We start from the raw sequence: 22,184 nt of genomic DNA, 5'->3' as shown, positions 1-22,184 counted from the left end.
AATAACAACTTACGTCAACAGATTCATCATTGTGTATGGTTTTGATTCAAAGTATATTATTATGTGTTGAGAAGCTTACATACATATTATTGTTTTAATGAAACTAACCATCACAATTACTGTAAATTCGTTCTGTGTAAGTCCTACTCCTAATGCAAAGGAAATGAGTCGTGAACATTCAGGTTACAACTACAAGAGGTAATTGAATAAACCAATCGAGATTTGGAATTTTATGATGAAAATGATTTGGCTTGTACGTGTTTCTCTTCTCGTCATTTTAGCTTTATATTTGGGTTTCTAACAAACGTAATTTTGGGATTGGTCACTTGATGAGTTTATACTCATATTCAACGTCACGTCTTTTCTAAATTGATGTCTTTTGCAATTGTGATTAAGCATTATCTTTTTACGTGTTATATTGTTTGGACAATAGTTTCTCCCTAGTCAATAGACAAGATTAATTATAGAGTATTCGAGTTAAATATAGTATAATCTTGGGATAATGCTTAACAAGAAATTAATAGAATATGATAGGATCAGTGATGTAAAGATGGAGTAGCGTTAGAAGCGTGAACAAGATGATAATTTTACTTTGACTGCTAGATTAAATTTGCCCAACATTATTTTACTCAAAGAAACTTCAATCACATTCCACGCCAATTTCCATTCAATGTTTATATAAATAATAAGCAATTTACTTTTCAATTTATATAACACTAAAGCCTCTTCTTTGTTTTATTCTTTATTTTTCTTGAATATTTTATTTTATTTTACATAATAATCTACAATTTATTATAATTTAAAATAATTAAGAAAATGGCACTTTTGAAATTATGAAAGCTTCACCCAACAAAGCAAAAAGAGTTTGGATTTTCTTAACAAATCATGAAGATTCAATTACAAGCATGACTAGAAATAACTCTCTACGCACGCAGCACGCCATAATTGGATTTCCTCCGCAAAATGTTGCAAGTTTCCAACTCTTATCACCGCGCAATAAGTTAAGTTAGGAGGCGTGTGAACATGTTTGTCAACGTAAATAAAAATATTATCGCTTAGTTTATCCACATGAGAACTAGTAAATAAATAACGGGGTTTACCTATACTATGCGAGCATGTTCATATGCATCAGCCGTACTTAAAAATTCCTCCTTGCTGTTTTTGAGAAATAAAAACAGAGATACATCCTTATTTCCAAAAATATTAGCCCCGCAATAAGGAGAAATTTTTCATTGTGATCGGAATATGCATGGTACACCATGTGTTATTACATAAGTGGTGAAAATTTTGGTTTTTTAAGTTATTAACTTTTTAACACATATATCCTACTATTTATATAATAACACATAATGTACCATCATTGTTCCAATCACACTAAAAATCTCTCCGCAATAAGTTGAAAGAATGAATTACTTGGAAAAGTTTCTTTGTGGACGTAAGAGGCATGAGGTAATTAGTTACATGGAAATTTCTCTCCGAAAAAATCTCAAAAACTGAGTAAAAGGCGCAAAGTCAACTAAAAAACCAAATTACACTTCTCCCCATTTCCGCGCGATTTTATTTCAGAGTCTAATTTTCAATTCCACAGAAGAAACCACGTGGCTGTTGCTCTCTCCTTTCTCGCACACTTCCCTCAACACTCCGTTTCCTATATATAACCCCACCCGCAACTATTTCCCCTCGACGGCTCTTACAAGTCCCCTGGCACAACCAATTCATCCACCATGGCAGCCAATTCCCGGACGCTCGAGATCACGGTGATCTCCGCCGAGAATCTGAAATTAGATCGAAAACCCATCAAGAAAAACTCCTCTGTGACGGTCCGGCCCGACACCAACAGTCAGATTTGCACCACGGAAATGGACACCGAAGGCGGCGCCTACCCTCGATGGAACGAGAAGCTCGTGCTCGACTTGCCAGCGCACTCGAGGTCCATCACGGTAGAGGTCCAATGCAAGACGTCGTACGGCGTCAGGACGGTCGGGACGGCGACGATTCCGGCGTCGGATTTTGTAGGTGGGTACGTGCCGGAGGGTTACCTGCATTTTTTGAGTTACAGGCTGAGGGATAACAGAGGGGAGAGGAATGGGATTATTAATATTTCTGTGAGAATGAAGGTTCCGGAGATTTACGCTTGTTCAAGTTCAACGACGTCGTCTCACTCGAGAATGGGGTTTCCGGTTGCTGAGAACAATAATTTTGGTGGCGGCGTTGCGACAGGAGTTCCGGTTTGGTATGGTTCTTATCAGAAAAAACATTATTGAAGATCCACCTGCTGAAAGAATAAGAACAATATGTATTTTTGCTCACCACCAATGAGCTTAAATTTTTAGATTTTGTGTCTATTAACTATACAGATCTTCAAATTTAAAATCATTCAAATGAGGTGAGCATCATCTTCACTTAAAAGTCACGAGAAAAAATACTCCCGAAATTTAGACTCTTGGTTAAGGAGAATGCCAATGGCTTTTGTGTTCTTGAACAAAATTTTATGCCCACTTTTTTCTGGTAATCTTTATGCTACAATTGAATTCATTGTTACAAATTACAAATACCTGATTGTTTTTGTTTTGATTAAAAGAGTACGTAGAATTCCCACTATAATCTTAATCTTGTAGTCTAATACCTAAACACGCAGGAATTAGATTGATCTCATACCCGTTATCTCTCTCCTATATTTTTCCAACTTCTCTTGTAAACATTCGTTCGTGGTAGTATGAAATTTTCTTTGAAACATGATGGAAAACTAGGCTGCTCTATTTGAATCCATTTTTTTTTAACTAGAAAATAATTTTTAAATTTTAGGCCTTAAAAACTTGTTTGATTGAATTATTTTAAAAAACTAATCTCAAGACTAACTTAAAAAAAAAAAAAAAAAACCCTATTCACTAAAAACACCAGTTTAAGTTTTATGATTTAAAACAATTATAAATTTCATACCAAACAAGTTTTTGAGTCTTAAAAAAAATTGTTTTCAAGGGATGTTCTTAAAAAAAAATTGTTTTGAAAAATGATGAAATTTTTTAAGAATATTTGCTTAACTGCTTAATCAAACAAACCAAAGCAAACTAGCCATTAATGAATTGATTTGTTTGGTGGTATTTCTCTCCAAAGTCATTGAAAGATGTTTTAAGTTCCAAAATTATCTCTTCCAAATAATGAAATATTAAAAATTAAAATAACTAAAAGGGTGATGCTAGAGAAACGTCATTTTAAATCATATTTTATAAGCTACACAATGTGACAGATGATCGTTGGATTTCTTTTTTAAATCATTAAAAAAGAAGTCTAACCATTAACAATCACATCATGTAATTTACAATATCTAACAAAAAAGATGGTATTCCTAACATTATTCTTTAAATGATGTAGCTGTTCACATCAGATGCCACATAAAGTGGTATATAAATATGGTATAAAACATGGTAAGAATATAAATAAACAACTATTGCGATCAAGTTTAGCGGGACCTTACCTCAGCCAGCCGCCAGCTGCCAGCGATAACAGCTTGGACCACGTCCTCTTCCTTCTAGATGTCCTCCAGATTCTTCCTTTCGGCATGCATTTCTAATGCTACACCTTTCAAGTGGATACAGTGCAGGCTGCTCCTCAATGGCTGCCTATGAACATCACCTGTTTCCAGACGAGAAAAATAGTAAGCCTTTATAACATAAAGTATTTCACATCAAATAATTCACCCATTCTCCAAAACTGAAGCCGCAAGCTTATCCATGCTCGCTTGCTGGTTTTTAACAAAGAATCCAAAGCCAGGACAAATACAACAACCATAAAATATCGAAGCTGCAGCAACGCAACCGGAAAAAACAATTATACATTGCTCTTGTGCAGGCTCGATCTACATCGATTCCCCACCCACCTAACAACTATTTAATCCACTTATGTTGTCGTTCTACTAAAAAACAATAAAATAACAAAAATATCATTTCCACAACACAATCAACCTTTCTTGGCCACGTAAATCTGTATAGGGCAGACCCGCGACCTATATAGGGGCTTCGACGTCCCATACTTTGTGTATCATATATCCATCAAATTGATTTTTAGTGAAAGAAAGAAGGCTTATTTATTGATTTAATTCTCTGAACTGACATATTAGTTGATACACTGTCCTATATAGACAGGTATGTACATGAAAATAATAAAACTTGAAAATCATACATAAATAGATTAAATTGAAAAATGAATAGAAGAGCAGTAAAAGTTAGTTTATATCTCTGATCAATCATAGATACGATTCTTTACAACTGCACATGATTCAAGTTGTTCAAAGTTACACCATACTTCTCTTCATCTTGGTCATCAAATGTCTCGAAACTTTATATCATTTTCTCTACATAAATCAAAATCTAAAGCAATTATAGATCATGATATATCTTGTTTGTAATCATGTACAAAACAAACCAGCATCATTTCCCTTTTATAGGGTCGCAGTTTTGCTGTACACAATTTAGTCCTTCATGTCTCATTTCCGTTTGTGTCTTCCTACTTAATGGAGCTTTTTTAACCGCCTGCAAAAAATTGAAAATTGATAGAGCCAAAACTCCCCAGTAACACAACCGCAACCACCACCCCTCCTCTTCGCCAACGAAACTCATTCTCTCTCTCTCTACTCTCTCTTCAACCTTGTAATAGAGACAGAACAATTATTGTTCAATGAGATTCCAACTCTCGGCTATATTTGAATGGGAGACTCGTGTTCAATTCGATTCGTCGACTCCAATTTGATTTAATTGATTGACCAATAATTACTAAAACGCTGGGATTGGTGTATATACTCGCCGACGACGACCATGATTCCTGGATTTGTTGTGCGAGTTTGAAGAGGGAGGGGGAGGGAGGGAGGGAGGGAGGGAGGGAGGGAGGGAGAGAGAGAGAGAGAGAGAGAGAGAGAGAGAAGGAGGGCTGGCAGTAGCAAAGAGGAAAGCGACGGGCTTCTGACGGCAAGGTGGGGTGGTTGTTGCGGTTGCCAGCTAGATTTGTGGGTAGCTTATTAATTGGGAGTGTTGTCATCGTCATGTTCTCCCAAACTCCCATCTTGTGGTTTATTATTTTATTTTATTTATTTATTTTTTATTAATTTATTGGGTAAAGTACAAAAAACTACCTCAATTATGGGTCAAATGACACTTTCATACTGTTATACCTTCCGTTAGCTTGACCGTTTATTTCTCAGTTAAATGCTGACGTGGCTTGATCCGGGATCCATTTTTATTAAAAAATTAATAAAAAATTATTAAAAACAAAAAAAATCATTTAATATTATTTAAATATTAAAATAAAAAAGAAAAGTTATTTAAAAAAAAAAAAAAAAAAAACCCAACATCAATTCGTCCCTTCCCCCCTCTCTCCCTTCTCTCCATCTTCATCTTCTTCCCCTTTCTGCAACTGCAACCCAGAAAAACAGAAGAGAAAAAAAAAAAAAAAAAAACCAATTTGTTTCCCCTGCTCCCCACCCCCTCTTCTCCCCACACCCACGCACCCAACCTCCCCACCTTCGCACCCCATCCTCTGCACCCAACCTCGCACCCATTACCTACAACCCCGAAAAAAAAAAAAAAAAAAAAAAAAAAAAACCCATTCCCTTGGGCGAGGAGAAAATGGGCGCCCCGGGGGGGGGGGGGTGGTGGTGGTGTGTGGGGGGTGGGGGAATGGGTGTGGAGGGGAGAGGGTGGGTGTGAGGGGGGGCGGACAAACTGGGTTTTTTTTTTTTTTTCCTTCTCTCTTCTTCTTTTTCCTTCTTCTTCTTCTTCTTCTGCAGGTTGGGTGGGTGGGTGAAGGGTTTCCCGTTGTTTTTTTTTTTTTTTTTTTTTGGTCCTCTCTCTTCTTCTGCAGGTTGGGTGGGTGGAGGGGACGGGTTTGCCCTTTTTTTTTTTTTTTTTTCTTCTCTTTTCTTCTTCTTCTTCTTCTTCTTCTTCTTCTGCAGGGGGGATGAACTAGGTTTCCGTTGTTGTTTTTTTTTTGTTTTTTTGTTTCCATCTTCTTCCTCCCCCTTTCTAGGTTGCAGGGGGTTGGGTTTGTGGTGGGGGGAGGGGGGATGAACTGGGTTTGGTTTGGTTTGGGTTTTTTTTTTTTTTTTTTTTTTTCTCTTCTTCTTCTTCTTTCTCCTTCTTCTTTTCTGGGTTGCAGGAAGATGATGGGGAAGAGAGAGAGGGGAGATGCACGAAAGGAGATGTTTGTTTTTTATTTTTTTATGTACTTTTTTATTATTATTTTAATATTTAAATAATATTAAATGATTTTTTTTGTTTTTAATAATTTTTTAATAAAAATGGGTCCCGGATCAAGTCACGTCAGCATTTAACTGAGAAATAAACGGCCAAGCTAACGGAAGGTATAACATTGACACAAATTCGTAAGATGAGGTATGACATTGTCAATTTTAAAAGATGAGGTATGAAAGTGTCATTTGACCCATAGTTGAGGTAGTTTTTTGTACTTTACCCTAATTTATTTTGTAAAACAAAATTGTAAGACTTAGACCATCTCTAACCCTTAACCTAAAACCTAAGCATTTTAGCCCAGAAAATTTAGGTTTTAATCCAGAAACAGTTTTTCTAGTCCAACCCTTCTGGCCTAAAATTTTAGCCTCAGATTATTAAAGAATGAATTTAGGCTAATTTTTTTCTTAAAATAACTTTTTTTAAAAGAAAAAAATTATGTAGACTATCCTCATTTAATTTTATGAACATTTTAACCTAAAAATGTTTAGATTCTGACAAATACTGAAAAATCACTAACCAACACCATGAAACTCGTTAAACACTATGAAAAAATATGAAACAAATAAAAGATTTTTTTAATTACTTGAGCCGTTAGATTTAAATTTGGATCGTTAATGTTTTTTTTTACCGTTGAATTTTATCAAATTAGATCTTAACCGTTGGATTCAATGAAAATCTAAATAATATATATATATATATATATGGTGGACCAACCCCATTAATCCTGGGCTAAATTTGGCTTTGTTTTAGGTTTTAGGTCCAATTTAAGCTTGGGTTGGGTTGGATTTGGGGAGGAATAGAAGGGGAAAAATAGGTTATAGGCCAGTGTTGGAGATGATCTTAACATGGTTAAACCTTTGTTAAGTAGAATGACACATGTCGATCCAACGAAGAGGAGACATGTGACATCCCACATCGCCCAGGGGAGTGATCCTTATATGTATATTCCCATCCTTACCTAACACGAGGCCTTTTGGGAGCTCACTGGCTTCGGGTTTCGTAGGAACTCCGAAGTTAAGCGAGAAGGGGGCTAGAGCAATCCCATGATGGGTGACCCACTGGGAAGTCGCTCGTGAATTCCCAATAAACCCACTGAGAAGTCGCTCGTGAGTTCCCAAAAACAAAACCGTGAGGGAATGGTAAGTCCAAAGCAGATAATATCGTGCTACGGTGGTGGAGCGGGCTCGAGAAGTGATCTGTCCTGGGCCGGGATGTGACAATATGCACACCACGACCAGGGTTAGGCTCTAATACCATATTGTCACATCCCGGCCCGGGACAGATCACTTCCCGGGCCCGCTCCACCACCGTAGCACGATATTGTCCGCTTTGGGCTTACCATTCCCTCACGGTTTTGTTTTTGGGAACTCATGAGCAACTTCCCAGTGGGTCACCCATGATGGGATTACTCTAACCCCCTTCTTGCTTAACTTCGGAGTTCCTACGGAACCCGAAACCAGTGAGCTCCCAAAAGGCCTCGTGTTAGGTAGGGATGGGAATATACATATAAGGATCACTCCCCTGGACGATGTAGGATGTCACAATCCACCCCCCTTAGGGACCCGACGTCCTCGTCGGCACACCACGGCCAGGGTTAGTCTCTAATACCATATTGTCACATCCCGGCCCGGGACATATCACTTCCCGGGCCCGCTCCACCACCGTAATACGATATTGTCCGCTTTGGGCTTACCATTCCCTCACGGTTTTGTTTTTGAGAACTCACGAGCAACTTCCCAGTGGGTCACCCATCATGAGATTGCTCTAGCCCCCTTCTCGCTTAACTTCGGAGTTCCTATGGAACCTAAAGCCAGTGAGCTCCCAAAAGGCCTCGTGTTAGGTAGGGATGAGAATATACATATAAGGATCACTCCCCTAGGCAATGTGGGATGTCACAAGACATGAAGAAGACACGAAATTGAGGACAACAAACATGGGGCCCTTTCATAGTTAAGAGTAAAGATCTAGAATATAATTTTTGAAAACACACTGGGTATAAATCTATGTGCAGTATTGATTTTTGATATGCCTTGTCTGGTTTTATTTTTTCTGACTCGTTTAGAAACGGTCCATCCTTATCTTTATATTAATTATTAGACATTGAAAGAAATCTTTACGAATTAACTCTTACACACATTTTCTATGAAGAGACTCAATGTACAAAAACAATAAACCAAATAAAAAATAATAAAATTCCACATAATTTATAATGGGGTTTTTGAACTTTAGTCCTTATAAAAGATTAAAATTTAAAAAAAAAAAAACCTGGTGATAACATATTCAATTTAATCCCTTGAAGTGTACTTTTATCAAAATTTACATTCAATTTTTGTTATTTAATGTGTATTTTTATTTAATCTCTCCACATTAAATTTTAATTTTATTAATATGCACATATTTAGTTTTTTAATTACAAATGAATGTAAATGAGAAAATATTAAAAGAAATTTGCGATACAAAAATATATAAATACATAAGTGTACAAAAATGATTATGCCGAAATATATAATTGACTTTTTTGTACCGAAATATTAGTACATACATGATTGTACCGAAATATATTATAATGAACCTAAATGTATTATATTAAATTAATGTACCTAAATATCAATACCGAAATATATGCACCTAAATGTCAATACCAAAATGTATACACCTAAATGTCAATACAGAAATGTATGTACCAAAATGTATGTACCGAAATATAATATATTGAATTAATGTACCAAAAAGTCAATACTCAAATGTGTGTACCAAAATGTACGTAATGAAATGCATTATATTGAATCAATGTAATTATATGTTTGTACCGATGGATATACCGAAATATTCAAATGTATTAATGTACCTAAATGAAGAACATAAAAAATTGTTATCGGAATATATATTATAAAAAAATTAGTTCCCTAAATGTAGACATTAAAATATATTATGATGAATGAAATAAAAATTAAATTTAAATGTAATTAATACATTAAAATAAAAATAAAAAGATAAATAAAACATCAAAATATAACTAATAAATGATATGATTAAATGTACTAGGGACTAAAATTGGATTTTAATCTTACACAAGGTTATAGTCTAAAACTCATATTTTTTAAGGATTAAAATGAAGTTTTCTAATTTATAATTAACATACTATATATACACAAATGTATAAAATAAAATGTCCTAGTAAAAATTTTCTGTGGATCTTCGCTTTGTCTGCTTCATTCTATAATATCTTTCGAACAATTCTTAGATGCGTTTCGATGATTAAACGTTGTATGAGTTAAAGAAGTTGATCGGTAAGCAAGCACCTTGCAAAATCAGACACAAGAACATGTATAAAGAACCTGCTTCTTTCTCAAACCCTTTGTTTCCAATGCCTAAGGATTGGAGTGGAATATTCATATTATCAAGGCATAAGGCGGCGAATCGAGGTTGTCGGCAGCTCTTTTCAATCCGACGTACGTAAGGATTACGATGAACTTCATTCCCCAAGGATTGAATGAGAAGTCCGAAGCATCCAAAACTTAAGCCGCAAGTTTGTCCATGGTCGCTATTTTAATCTAAAGTGACCATGGACCTTATTAAAAAAAAATACAACATATATATTTAAACAGACCTCCAATTTGTTTAAATGTCCCTTAGTAATATATTGTGACATGGTCTATTTGCTTAGAGCAAGTCCACCCCGTGTAGGTAGGCCGGCTCACAGCACACAAAACAACCCAACACCCCCCAAAAGTGCTCCAGCCCAGCCTAATAGGCTGGCCCAGAATATGTTGAGCCAAGGCCCGGCCTATGTGACGTCATGATGGCGTCAGCATGACGCCACATGCCAGTTTTTTTTTTTTTTTTTTTTTTTCTGCACTAGGTGCGTGCAAAACACACATAAGTGGCCGCACGTTCCGACAAGCGAGACAGAGAAGGCCCGGATGCCATGTGGCTCACTCTGGACGTGGATTTCAAACGGTAAAAAAATTTTGAAATTCAAATCCAACGCCTAGCCACGTGGCGTGATCTGGGCTATTGGATTTGAATCTTTTTCAAATCCAATAGTTCAAATTAATTATCTTAATAAAAATTCAAAATTTTTTTTAATTATTATTTTATTCTATAAATACCTAACCATCATCTTCCACCTTACACCACTTTTCAATATTTTCAACACTTTCAACCAAAATAGTACTTTCGGATAATGACACGTGGCGCGACAAGATTAGTTAAAAATCCTATCCGAAATTAAAACTATTTTTTTTAATTTTATAAAAAAATTAATAATATTTTAAATGGGTTGGGTGCCATCGCATTTTGTAGGGGTGGAGATCGTTTGTGCCAATGCATTTTTTAGACTTTGTACCGGCGCATTTTTTAGACTTTGTGCCAGCACATTTTTTAGAGGTGGAGATGGTTTGGCTAATTAAACTGTTCATGGGGTCTATCACTGTTCACTGAGTGGATTAAATAGGTTGGGTGCCAACACATTTTTTAGGGGTCGACTTGCTCTAAATATGCTACTAGCCATGGCAAAAAAATATTAACCTGCATAAGGGAGCTTTAATGAAAAGGGTTTGGGCTGAGTTTATTTTAACTAAAAACTATCTTATAACTTTATTCAATGAAAAGAATTTAAACTTTAATGAAAATGACAAAAGTTTAATATAATAAAAATAAAATAGAAAAAAGTAATTTAAATTGACATGAGTCTATCACACACACTATTTCAAAAACTAAGAAGTATTAGGCTATTTTTGAAACTGAACGGTACTTTTCTAAAACTAAACACCATTTCTGAAAATTAAACACTAATTATTTCTAAAATTAAATGAGTACTACGTTGTTCTTAGAATTGAACACGGGTACTACACTATTTCTGAAAACTAAACGCTAATTATTTCTGAAACTAAATCCGAGTACTACATTATTTCTGAACAACACTATTTCTAAAAACTGAACGTGGGGATGGTGATTTTGAGGTAATCTTTCACAAGGAAATAGAGGCGTTGGTGTGCGTCGGTGTTTATAGAGAAAAGAAAGAGGGAGGTCCAAAAGTGGCAAGTTGTTATGTAGACTCAGGCCTTTCGGCCTCTGGGTTTTACAGAGAAGGGAAAGATGGTGAGAGTTGACAGAGATGGAGAGTTGAGTGTGACAGAGATGAAGGCAAAGCAAAAATGGCAGAGTGATGATTGCACAAGTAGGAAAACAAATGAACATAGGGAATAGGGGAGTGGATGTTGGACTAGGATTCGCTCTTCTTCTTTTTCCATCTCCTTTCATCCTCTTCTCTCATATTTTTTATTTTGTCTTTCTCTTTCTATAAAAAAATTAATATAAGATATTAACGTGATTTAAACATGACCTTTCAAATAGGAAGAAAGGAAATAGGAAGAAAAAAAGAGAGGGGAGAATCTTACTATGTGGAGGTTAGAAAAAAAAATGAAAGGAATGGATGTAGTGATTAAAAAGCAAAAGAAATGCAAGTGACTTTTGTTTTCTTTTTTTTTTTTTTTTTTTTTTTTGAAAACTAGCAATAAAACAAGGGCAAAAGCTAGTGAGATAAAAGGATAGCCTAGCACAAGGCTAACTGACAAAAATACCACAAACAAACAGCAAAGGGGATAGGGAAAGACACATGAACCTAGTTCGAGCATCGCCCTTTTAACTGCAACCAAAATCAACAAGAACCAGGGGGACATGGTAAACCATGCTTGTTAAGGACATGCACTAACAAAGATGGAGGGCGGTTTACCCAAATGCAATTGCACCTCTTCATGTTATGCCGTGACGCAAGAAATCCGCCGCCAAATTAGCTAATCTTGAAACCCAAGACTAGTGATAGTCTTGGAAAGAGTTCTCATACCGTTTAACAAGCGTTAAGGTAGGCAAAGCTTCCCAATTGCCGGCATCTAACGAACTTGACAAAGATGAAATGTTGTCCTGAGAATCTGATTCAAAGATTATCTAGCGAAGCCCCAGGTTAACAGCAAGCTAACATCCTCTCAATAAGGCCAATGCTTCAGCCATGGTGGCAGAAATCGCATGAACCTTATAGCGCACAGCAACAACAAACCGACCCTGTTCTCCTCGAATCACCACTCCCACAAACCCGTTCTGTAAAGAAGACAACCAGCTAGCATCCACATTAATCTTAAAGAAAGGAAGATGAAGGGATGACGGAATGCTGCTGCGAAGAGAGCCCCGCAAGGAAAGAGGAAGGCCGAGCATGAACTGCTCAAAACACAGAAGTCGGAGTAGAGATGGCAAGAAGAACTTGTGTAGGATTAATGGGATAATGATGAAACAAAAATTGACATCTAGCTTTCCAAATATACCAACAAGTAAAGGCACTATGAGAAAGCAAAACACAGTGCTCTTCCTTCGATCCCAACCGCCTCTAAGGATTGGAACCAATAAATCCATGAAGAGATCTCATTTCGAGCCATTTTATAATTAAGAACTCTACCAAACTAGACCGGCTCAATCCAAGGGCACAGTAAGAAGAGATTTTCAATAGATTCTTCTTGACGATGACAAATCTAACATGGCGGTGACGGAGCCGATTTACGAACAAATAAATTTTGCATCGTAGCCACAGTTCTATAGGCAAGTCGCCACATGAAATGTTGAATTTTTTGCAGGACACACAATTTCCAGATAATATTCCATATATGTCTCGAAATAAGCCCAGAAGAAGAGGGCCAAAGGTGCACCAGTGACCCATGCAAAGAGCGAGCACAATAATACCCCGATTTGACAACATACGAGTCATTTTTTATGGCCGGCCATACTAACCGGTCATGCCTACTACTATCCCTAATAAGTGTCTTCCATATTGCATCCATTTCCACATACGACAAGAATGGTTGGAAGAAACTTAGATCCCAAGAATGTGAAGTAGGAATAATCAAAGTGTCCACTCGAGTAGTCCGAGTAACAGGAGCCTCCCCACAAGGAATAGAATGTCCCATCGGAAGTGAAGGAAGCCAGCAATCTACCCAAAGTCTAACAGTTTGCCCATTCATGATTTTCCAATGGGCTTCCTTCATAAACATATCTCGACCCACCATAAGACTACTCCACGCCCAAGAGGCCCTACTTCCACGAGGAGCATCAAGAAAAGAACAATGCGGAAAGTAACGAGCCTTCAAAACCAAAGCCCAAAGTGAATTAGAATTGTGGATCAAGCGCCAACACTGCTTGGCCAGTAAGGCATCATTGAAATCACTAAAGTTCCAAAAGCCCAAGCCTTCTTTCCCCTTGGAAAGACCCAAAGTCTCATGAGACAACCAATGGATCTTACGCTCATCACCCACAGCACCCCACCAAAAGCAAGAAATCAAAGAGTCCAAATCCTTACAAATCACAGCCGGAAACTTAAATAAATTCCATAGGGTAGGCAGGAATAGCTTGAACAACAGTTTTAAGTAAAACCTTTTTCCCAGCTTGAGAAAGTGTATGATGCCGCCATCCTTGTAACTTCTGTAAAATCTGGCTTTTAACATAAGCAAGCCCTTGCTGCTTTGATAGTCCCCACATGGTAGGAATACCCAAATATTTACCAGGATCAGATTCCAAAGGCACATTAAGAACCTGGGCGAGCTCCGTTGACACCATTGCCGGTGTATTAGCACAAAAAAACACACACGATTTATCAAAGTTGACCCTTTGGCCCGAAGCCTGATAATACTCCTCAATGATCTAAACTAACTTACAACAATTTTTCTTGGTAGCCCTAAAAAAAAAAAGGGTTTCATCAGCAAAGAAAAGATGGGAAAGAATCGGACCATGTAGGCTCATTTACACACCTTCCAACTAGTGTCGCTCCACTGCCCATTGAAGTTGTCTGGAGAAAACATCACTAACCAACATAAACAGATAAGGAGATAAAGGATCCCCTTGTCTTAGGCCCCCGGGAGGGAGAAAATTTATTGCTCGGTTGCCCATTAAGAAGCACCACAAAATTGACCGAGCTAATACACCCCATAATCAGTCGACACCACCTAGGATGAAAACCGAGCTTCTCCATTATTAAAAAAAGGCAATAAGTTGCAATAGCAGTGTTTTGTCGCATCCACCGATGTGGTTTCCACCAATGAAAACTTGGGCACAGTCCATTGGTCGGTCCACTCTAGCAAAGCGTGGAAACGCGCGTTTGGTAAGTTTTTTATTTTTTTATTTTTTATTTTTCTTTCTCTTTTTCTTATCAATAAATATAAATATTAGATAGTTTTTAATTAAAATGCAAAATTTTGTAACCATTTTCATTAGTTTTCTTTTAAAAAATATAATATATTTTAAATACGCTTTAAATCTATATTTGCTCTGGCACACTCCTTATATTTGATTTATACAAATAGAAATCAATTTGGATAAGCTTTTAGTTGTCCATGCTGTCTACCACATCAAGATTAATTTTTTTTTATTTTTTATGCTACAACATTAATTTGAATTTCCTCTACAATTAGTTAAACTTCAAAACTCTTATTCACCAAGTGATAAGTATGGTGGTTACGAGAGATGTGTAAACGTGCTTGTCACATTTCATATAATTGTTACCGCAATAGTGTATTCATGCCATGAAAATTGATCATCTGTGAGATAGTCCATATACTCAATTACGTAGAAATAGAATTTATTCACACTACTTGGATAAAAAAAAAATAATAATAATAAAAAAAATAAAAAGAATACGGACCTACATGTATTGTGCACTCTCGTGTAGCAACCGTGCCCAATAATTTCTCCACGCGATTATTGAGAAATAAGAAAGAGAGATATATCCATATTTCTAGGAAGTTTAACTCAAGAAGTTGTAAGAGGATTTAGAGTTTTGGTTAAGGAGAATGCAAACTCAATGACTTTTGTGTTCTTGAAGGAAATTGTATGCAACCATTTACAAAACTTGATCAATTTTTTTATTACAAGAAATTTATATTCGAACAAGATATATCTGTCTATTCCCTCAATATATTACAGTCATTGTAAATTCTAAATTATCAAATCATGCAATTGCTTTGGAGAAAGAATATAATGATACAAGCTTCTAAGCTGCCCTCCAAACAGTTGTTTTCAATCCGTAAGGATTATGATGAATCTCAATTCGCAGAGTGAAGAGAACAAAGAAACGAAGGAAAGTGATGAAAAGCATCACGCTCGCCCTCGTCGGGTGGTTGAAGAGGATTGTCTGGATTTCGTGTCTCTTTATTACAACACTAATTGGGTTATATTCGTCGTGCACCAATGCTACTTCTATCTGTGTTTTTTTTCCTATAAGCACCTACTTTTCCAGGATCCTCAAAATTATGACTTTAGATACCACTCTGGGACGAAAAAATTTCATGTACCAAATGTTGAAAACCAAGAAACTTCACGGTAGTAAAATGAGGTTAACCCAATAAAAAATAATGAAATGTGATTTAATTTATAATTAACATACTATACGTAAATATAATAAAATATCTTTGTTAAAAAACTCTTGATTTTTTTTTTTTTTTTTGCGTCTTCATTTATCTACTTTGTTTCGTGAAAATCTTTCAAACAAATCGTGGATGCAATCCAGTCATGACTATACGAATTTATATGAGTGAAAAAGTTGATGAGTAAGCACCTTGCAAAATCAGACACAAACATGTATAAAGAACCTCCTTCCCTCTCTCAATAATCCAACGCTTTGAGTTCATTGCGGCTGTTCAAGTGTAAAAATCTAATTGATCCATAAGGATCATTTAATTCTCCGAGAAGTTGTTCTTAAAGAGAATTGTTATTGACACTCCAAATTTTCTATATTTGGAAAGAAAAATACGCTTGTGAGGAGTGTAGAATGAGATTTTTAGAATGCCAATAACATTTCCCATTCTTAAATTAACCTGGAGAAAGATTGGGCATTTTACACCTTTTTTTGGCCAGAAAATTCCAATTGTGAAATGGAAATTATCCATCTTCGCCGGAATATGTAAATAAAACTTAAATTTACATTTTCTACTGAGTACTATGGTTAGTGGTATTCCTCTTCACTCGTAAGTGAGAGGTCTTAGGTTAGATTTTGCCAAATGCGAAGTTTAACCACATTATTACTAGCTCATTGTGAGGCTAACCCCACCCCTTCCCCTTGGTGTAAATAATATCATTTGTTAAAATAAAAAAAATAAAACTTAAATTTACATTCATTTTTACATTTTTTTTGTAAGACATATTCTGAAATCACAACAACAAGACATTAGGATCACGAACAAATCAAATCAATATAAAATAGAGATGAACTAAATATATTGAACTTATCTGTAGAATACGAAAGACATGGCTCTTCTAGATGACAAAAGATGAGTTCACAAGGTTGCCTTCTCCTTCCAATACTCCAAAATATCTCTCTACTATATGAATAGGTTTTAGTATTATGAGGAATTCAATGTATGGAAGCAGAGACTTAACCTAGTATTTATTTACCATTGGGGTTCCTTATTGGCCGGCATATTAACAGCTACGAAAATCAAACCCTAACACTTAAGTGTTTAAGTCCCACCATGATACTATATCTTTGTCGCGAAATCCATTAGATTTCTTTAGGTCAATTGCAAAGGATAAGACTCCATAATCCTTATTTCATTAGGACTATCAGATTACTTAAGTTGTTAACAACTCGATAAACAAGTGGCTTACAACACAAGTAATCCAATACATCATTCATTGTTATTCACAACTTTACATTATCCCACTTGAATGTCAATGATTTATCCTAACAAATAAGAACTCATGGTGATCACTGAGTCTTCATAAGTATGCAACAACCTTTCCTAGCAACTTGTCACTTTGAATCGAATGCAGAACCAAAGAAAACAAAGAACAATTTGGTATGTTCCTTGCACTCCAAGATCGCATACACATTCAACAAAAAGCACTTTGTTGCTATCAAAGTCATGGTGTCAAGAGCTAATAGTCAAAACATTAGCTCACAATAGTCGAACTGAAAATATGAAAATATATTTCAGTACAAAAGTAGTTCACAAAAGAACTCAACAACGTTGGTAACAACATCCAACTTTTCTGTCAATTTAGAATATGATAAGAGAACAAGTAAAATACGACATACTATTTACAAAATTAGAACCTCTTATTAAAACTTATGAACAAAATTTAAACCAAATTTACTCTTAAATTTTCAACACAAAAGGTAATCTCTTACTGCCACTGATTAACAGAGACAAAATTATATATAGATAAATTATTATTACTCCCACTGATTAAGAGAGTAAAACAAAACTTTGTAAATGTCTACAAAATGAAATAGATACCTTTCAAATAATCCCATTAGCAAAACATTAGTCATGGGATCTAAAACATAAAATTTGTGAGCTTAACATCTTTATTCTATATATATGTAGGGAAGAGGCTCTTGTGACTGAAAAACTATACAAAATCATTTGATCAGTTTTGTTCATCTAACATTTGACAAAAATAGAAAACTTTAACTAAATGTTTTCTTATCACATCAAAAGCATATAATTCCAAAATCATCTTTGGACAAAAACTAATTATATTAGGTTTTCATAGCTAAAACATAAAATACAAGGGTAAACGTATATAGCTCCACTTTTGAGCAGATGAAGTATAAACAATCTTGTCAATTCCATGTTTCACTATACATTGATTTATAGTTGTACTGAATAAGAAAACACTTTTGAGCAAATTAATTATTCCTCAATAACATATAAATCACAAGTCCAATTTCTTGAACAACAAACAAGAATTAATAAGCAAAACATTTTTGAGCAAAATATGCTCATTAACCCTTCTTGAAGTTCCTACAAGATTAGTTGCATATATAACAAATAAAATATAAACAAGTATGATAATAAACGTTTTATCTACCAAAACCATGACCATTAAAAGCATGCAAAATTGATGAGTGTGAAGCCCATAATACATTACTTCTCCCACTTGGGCAAACACTCAAAATTGCAAGTTTAAACACTAGAGAAAGTGGTTTTCATATAACAAAATATAGGCTAGTTGAATCAATAAAGATCAAATACATAATTTTTTTTTAATTTTTATTTTATTTTTAAAGTAGGATAGAATTAAAAGTTCCATAAAAACTTATGCAATGACTACAAATTTTATTTTATTTTAGTGTATGAGAGAAGACCCACATATGTGTTAAAGATTAGGTCATAAATTAAAATGAAACCTAACAAGAGAATCCAAACTCAAAATTTATGTTTTAATTCTAAAACAAAGTCGATTAAAGTAAACACATAGATATCTCAACAACATCATTTTTTCAACAATAATTTTAATCCAATTTAGGATTCACATAAAATTAAGGCAAAAGATTGGCAAATTTACCTACTCATTTATAATTTTAATTACTTTTCCATAGTACTTTATGATTTGCTATAATACTAATTTATAATTGGTGAGTGATTTCTTGAAATTCCCATTGGGACAAAAGTATTCACCATATAAATTAGAATTTTGATTTTTCAAAATAATCCTTTAGAACAATATTAAATAAATGTTTTGTTGGATATTCAATGATTCTCAAAAGATTCAATCAAACACAAAAGTACGTCGTTGTTGACATTGAACAATAGAGTTCTCGAAAGAGGAAACATGGTTATTCAGTTATTCAATAGGAACCAAAATGATCAATTAGTAAACTGATGTCCCTTTCCAATTTTCTCTCGAAAGACAATTATCATCATAATCTGAATTGATGACCAAACAAAACATTGGTTTAAGCAAAATAAATCAATACATCTTTAAATCAAAATTTAATCAATGTTGTCTATAAAAGTCATTAGTATTGAAAATTTGCATGAAATAAGAACATCTTGGAACCATAAACTTGTATAATTATCGGTACCAATAGATGTGCACAAATCAGTGATACAATATCACATAACAAAACTAGTTTTGAAGTACCAAAATTCAGCAGTACTACTTTAGTTTGCAAATTCACTAAAAACTCAATTCTCTTCAGATTGTCATGAAAATTTTTAGGTATGCACAAGACATATATGGCTACTATTTTGCAAAATTTCATGATTTTTAAAAATTTTAAGCGAGCCAAACATGAATTCGAAAAGAGAGGTGATTTAGAAACTGCGGAAAATGTTCAGTACCGACCTGAGATTTCAAATTCACCAAATATTCATGGTTCACCCAATACGCATGAAAATTTTCAGACATAAAGTAAACATAAAAATATGTTATTTCCAAAAATTTCATAATTTTTTTAGATTTTACAAGTGTACTAAAAACAGATTCGAAATAAGTTGTGCTGCTGAAACAACAGAAATTCTGCAAAACATACCCAAGACTAAATAATTCACCAAAAGCTCAATCTTGCTCCAATGTGCATGAAAATTTCCAGAAATGAAGTAAACATATAAATTTACTGTCACTCAAAATTCCATAATTTTTTCAATTTTACAAGTGGGCTAAAAATAAAATCTAAATGGAATGTGCTGCAGAAACCACATAAATTCTGCAGTACGGTCTCGAGATTAAAAAAAATCATCAATAATTCATTTTCAAACCAATGCTCATAAAAATTTTCATATTTAAAAAAAAAACATCTCAATATATATCATACTAAAATTTCATGAATTTATGAGTTGCATTGATATATCAAAATAATATCACAAACAGACTATTCTGCAGAAGTCTGCAGAATTCCAGCAACATGGTATCATATCACACTTAAAATTTTACCATAAATCCATTTCTTGTCCCAAAAACGTGGAAAAATACCAGCATCTACAATCCATTTAATATTACGACAAGATCGAATTTCATAATATTTGGAGTTGTGGAAGTCTATCAAGCCCAGGTTGTTGTCATGAATGGTTTTCCTTACGAAAATTACATCAGTTATATAGACTACTAAAAGTAATATTCATTGCAACAATAGAACCGACTATCATTTCATAGAGAAATAACCAAGAACCAAAACTTATTCATTTAGCACTATAAGGATAAGAATCGAAAAATGCAAAATTGAATTAATCCCAAATGAAAACACTATATTTGCTCAGAAACAACAAGATAGTTTTTCAACTTCTCAATTATAATATCACAAAATCAATTCGGTTGAAACAAAAAGCTTAATTTCAATTCAACCAAATTGCAATAATTTATGAAAAGCAGTTTCATGCCTTCGCGGGAATACCCCGAAATTTCAAGCTTTAATTCGAGCATTACAGTGATTGAAGGAGGTTGGTGAAAGATGGGCATTGATGAACAGCAACCCTCACGCGAGGGAGAAACCCTTTACTGTTCGCATGTTTTAACCTCTTTTTTTTTTTTTTTTTTTTTTTTTTTAATAATCAAATAAAAACCGGTAATATTATCAACTAAATTAATAATCAGAAAATTATATAATAAATCAAAATATTACCCAAGATAAGATTACCCAAGATAATTATTAATTCATAATTATCAAATAGGAGTCCATAAAGTCGCATACAACAAACCTTGTTAGAGTTGTTCAGTTTATCTTGATGCCCAGGTAAACGTGATAAAAAAAATTGCAAGAAAAAATTTGCAGAAAACAGAAGCATGGTTATGGAAGAAAAACCTCATTGCCCAGATTCAACAATCCCTTTTCCTAGTTCTTTATTTTGGCATTAGATAGATAATTTATTTAAAGACACTTGATTCATATAATTGGAAAAATCACAACATAGATGACACGATCTTCACGGCAATACAGGGTTAACATATCCATACAAGAAGAAAAAACGCGGAAGCAAGAAAAACCCCAGAATCATATCACAAGAGCGCGATTAGTCGAACCAAAACAAACCCACTCTTAATAATTAAATGAAAGCCAAAAATAAATAATTACATTTCATGAAAACTACTTAACGGTAGCAGTATGGATAGTCACCACCCAGACCAATCCATATATTATTAACCACGAAAAATCATTGCACACCAACACAAAATTGCGGAAGCATCAAAACAAATTTTCATGAGATGGAACAGTAGAAAGCATCCAACCAAAACGATAAGCAAATTTTCTTTAGTATGTGAATCATCTTCAATAAACAATTTTGCTTATACCTTTATATCGGACCCTAAGCTTGTTGTGCGGCTATGATACCACATGTAAGACATATTCTGAAATCACAACAATAAGACATTAGGATCACGAACAAATCAAATCAATATAAAATAGAGATGAACTAAATATATTGAACTTATCTGTAGAATACGAAAGACTTGGCTCTTCCAGATGACAAAAGATGAGTTCACAAGGTTGCCTTATCCTTCCAATACTCCAAAATATCACTCTACTATATGAATAGGTTTTAGTATTCTGAGGAATTCAACGTATGAAAGCAAGGACTTAACCTAGTATTTATATATCATTGGGGTTCCTCATTAACTGGCCTATTAACAGCTACGAAAGTCAAACCCTAACACTTAAGTGTTTAAGTCCCACCATGATACTGTATCTTTGTCACGAAATCCATCAGATTTCTTTAGGTCAATTGCAAAGGATAAGACTCCATAATCCTTATTTCATTAGGACTATCAGATTACTTAAGTTGTTAACAACTCGATAAACAAGTGGCTTACAACACATGTAATCCAATACATCATTCATTGTCATTCACAACTTTACATTTTTAGTGTAGGTCCCCCACTAATCAAAGAAAGAAAATTAATTGGGATCGCAAATTTACATTCTCATTGAAGTAGATTCTTCATTTGCATATGCAAAAAATGTAAAATGGAATGTAAATATAATTTTTGCATCTCAAATTTGTATTTTTTTTCTTTGAAGATGCCCTAAAATCTCGATAAATTTTAAAAATAAAGTCTCTCTCGTATATTTATTTTGTCATGCGAGAATGTAATATCTTATTCTTCCAAATAATTTCTATTATCAAGTCATAAGAATTATGAAGTTGTTGAAAAATAATCCAAAGTGGAGCCGCAAGCTTG

General features: G+C 34.5%; 1 protein-coding gene across 1 annotated transcript; it reads left to right on the top strand.

Annotated features, from left to right (window-relative positions):
• Positions 1 to 1,667: 1,667 nt before the first annotated feature.
• On the top strand, positions 1,668 to 2,463 carry LOC103965556 (BON1-associated protein 2-like). The gene has a single exon (XM_009378621.3). It carries the CDS (start codon positions 1,725 to 1,727, stop codon positions 2,262 to 2,264), a length of 540 nt encoding a protein of 179 aa, XP_009376896.2. The 5' UTR covers positions 1,668 to 1,724; the 3' UTR covers positions 2,265 to 2,463.
• Positions 2,464 to 22,184: the final 19,721 nt, after the last annotated feature.

The sequence above is a fragment of a genome, unplaced genomic scaffold (assembly GCF_019419815.1).
Source record: "Pyrus x bretschneideri cultivar Hongxiangsu unplaced genomic scaffold, Pyrus_bretschneideri_v1 Contig102, whole genome shotgun sequence".
Classification (NCBI taxonomy): Eukaryota; Viridiplantae; Streptophyta; class Magnoliopsida; order Rosales; family Rosaceae; genus Pyrus; species Pyrus x bretschneideri.
The sequence above is the reverse complement of the archived record's forward strand: the minus strand, read 5'-3'. Positions and strand labels throughout refer to the sequence as shown.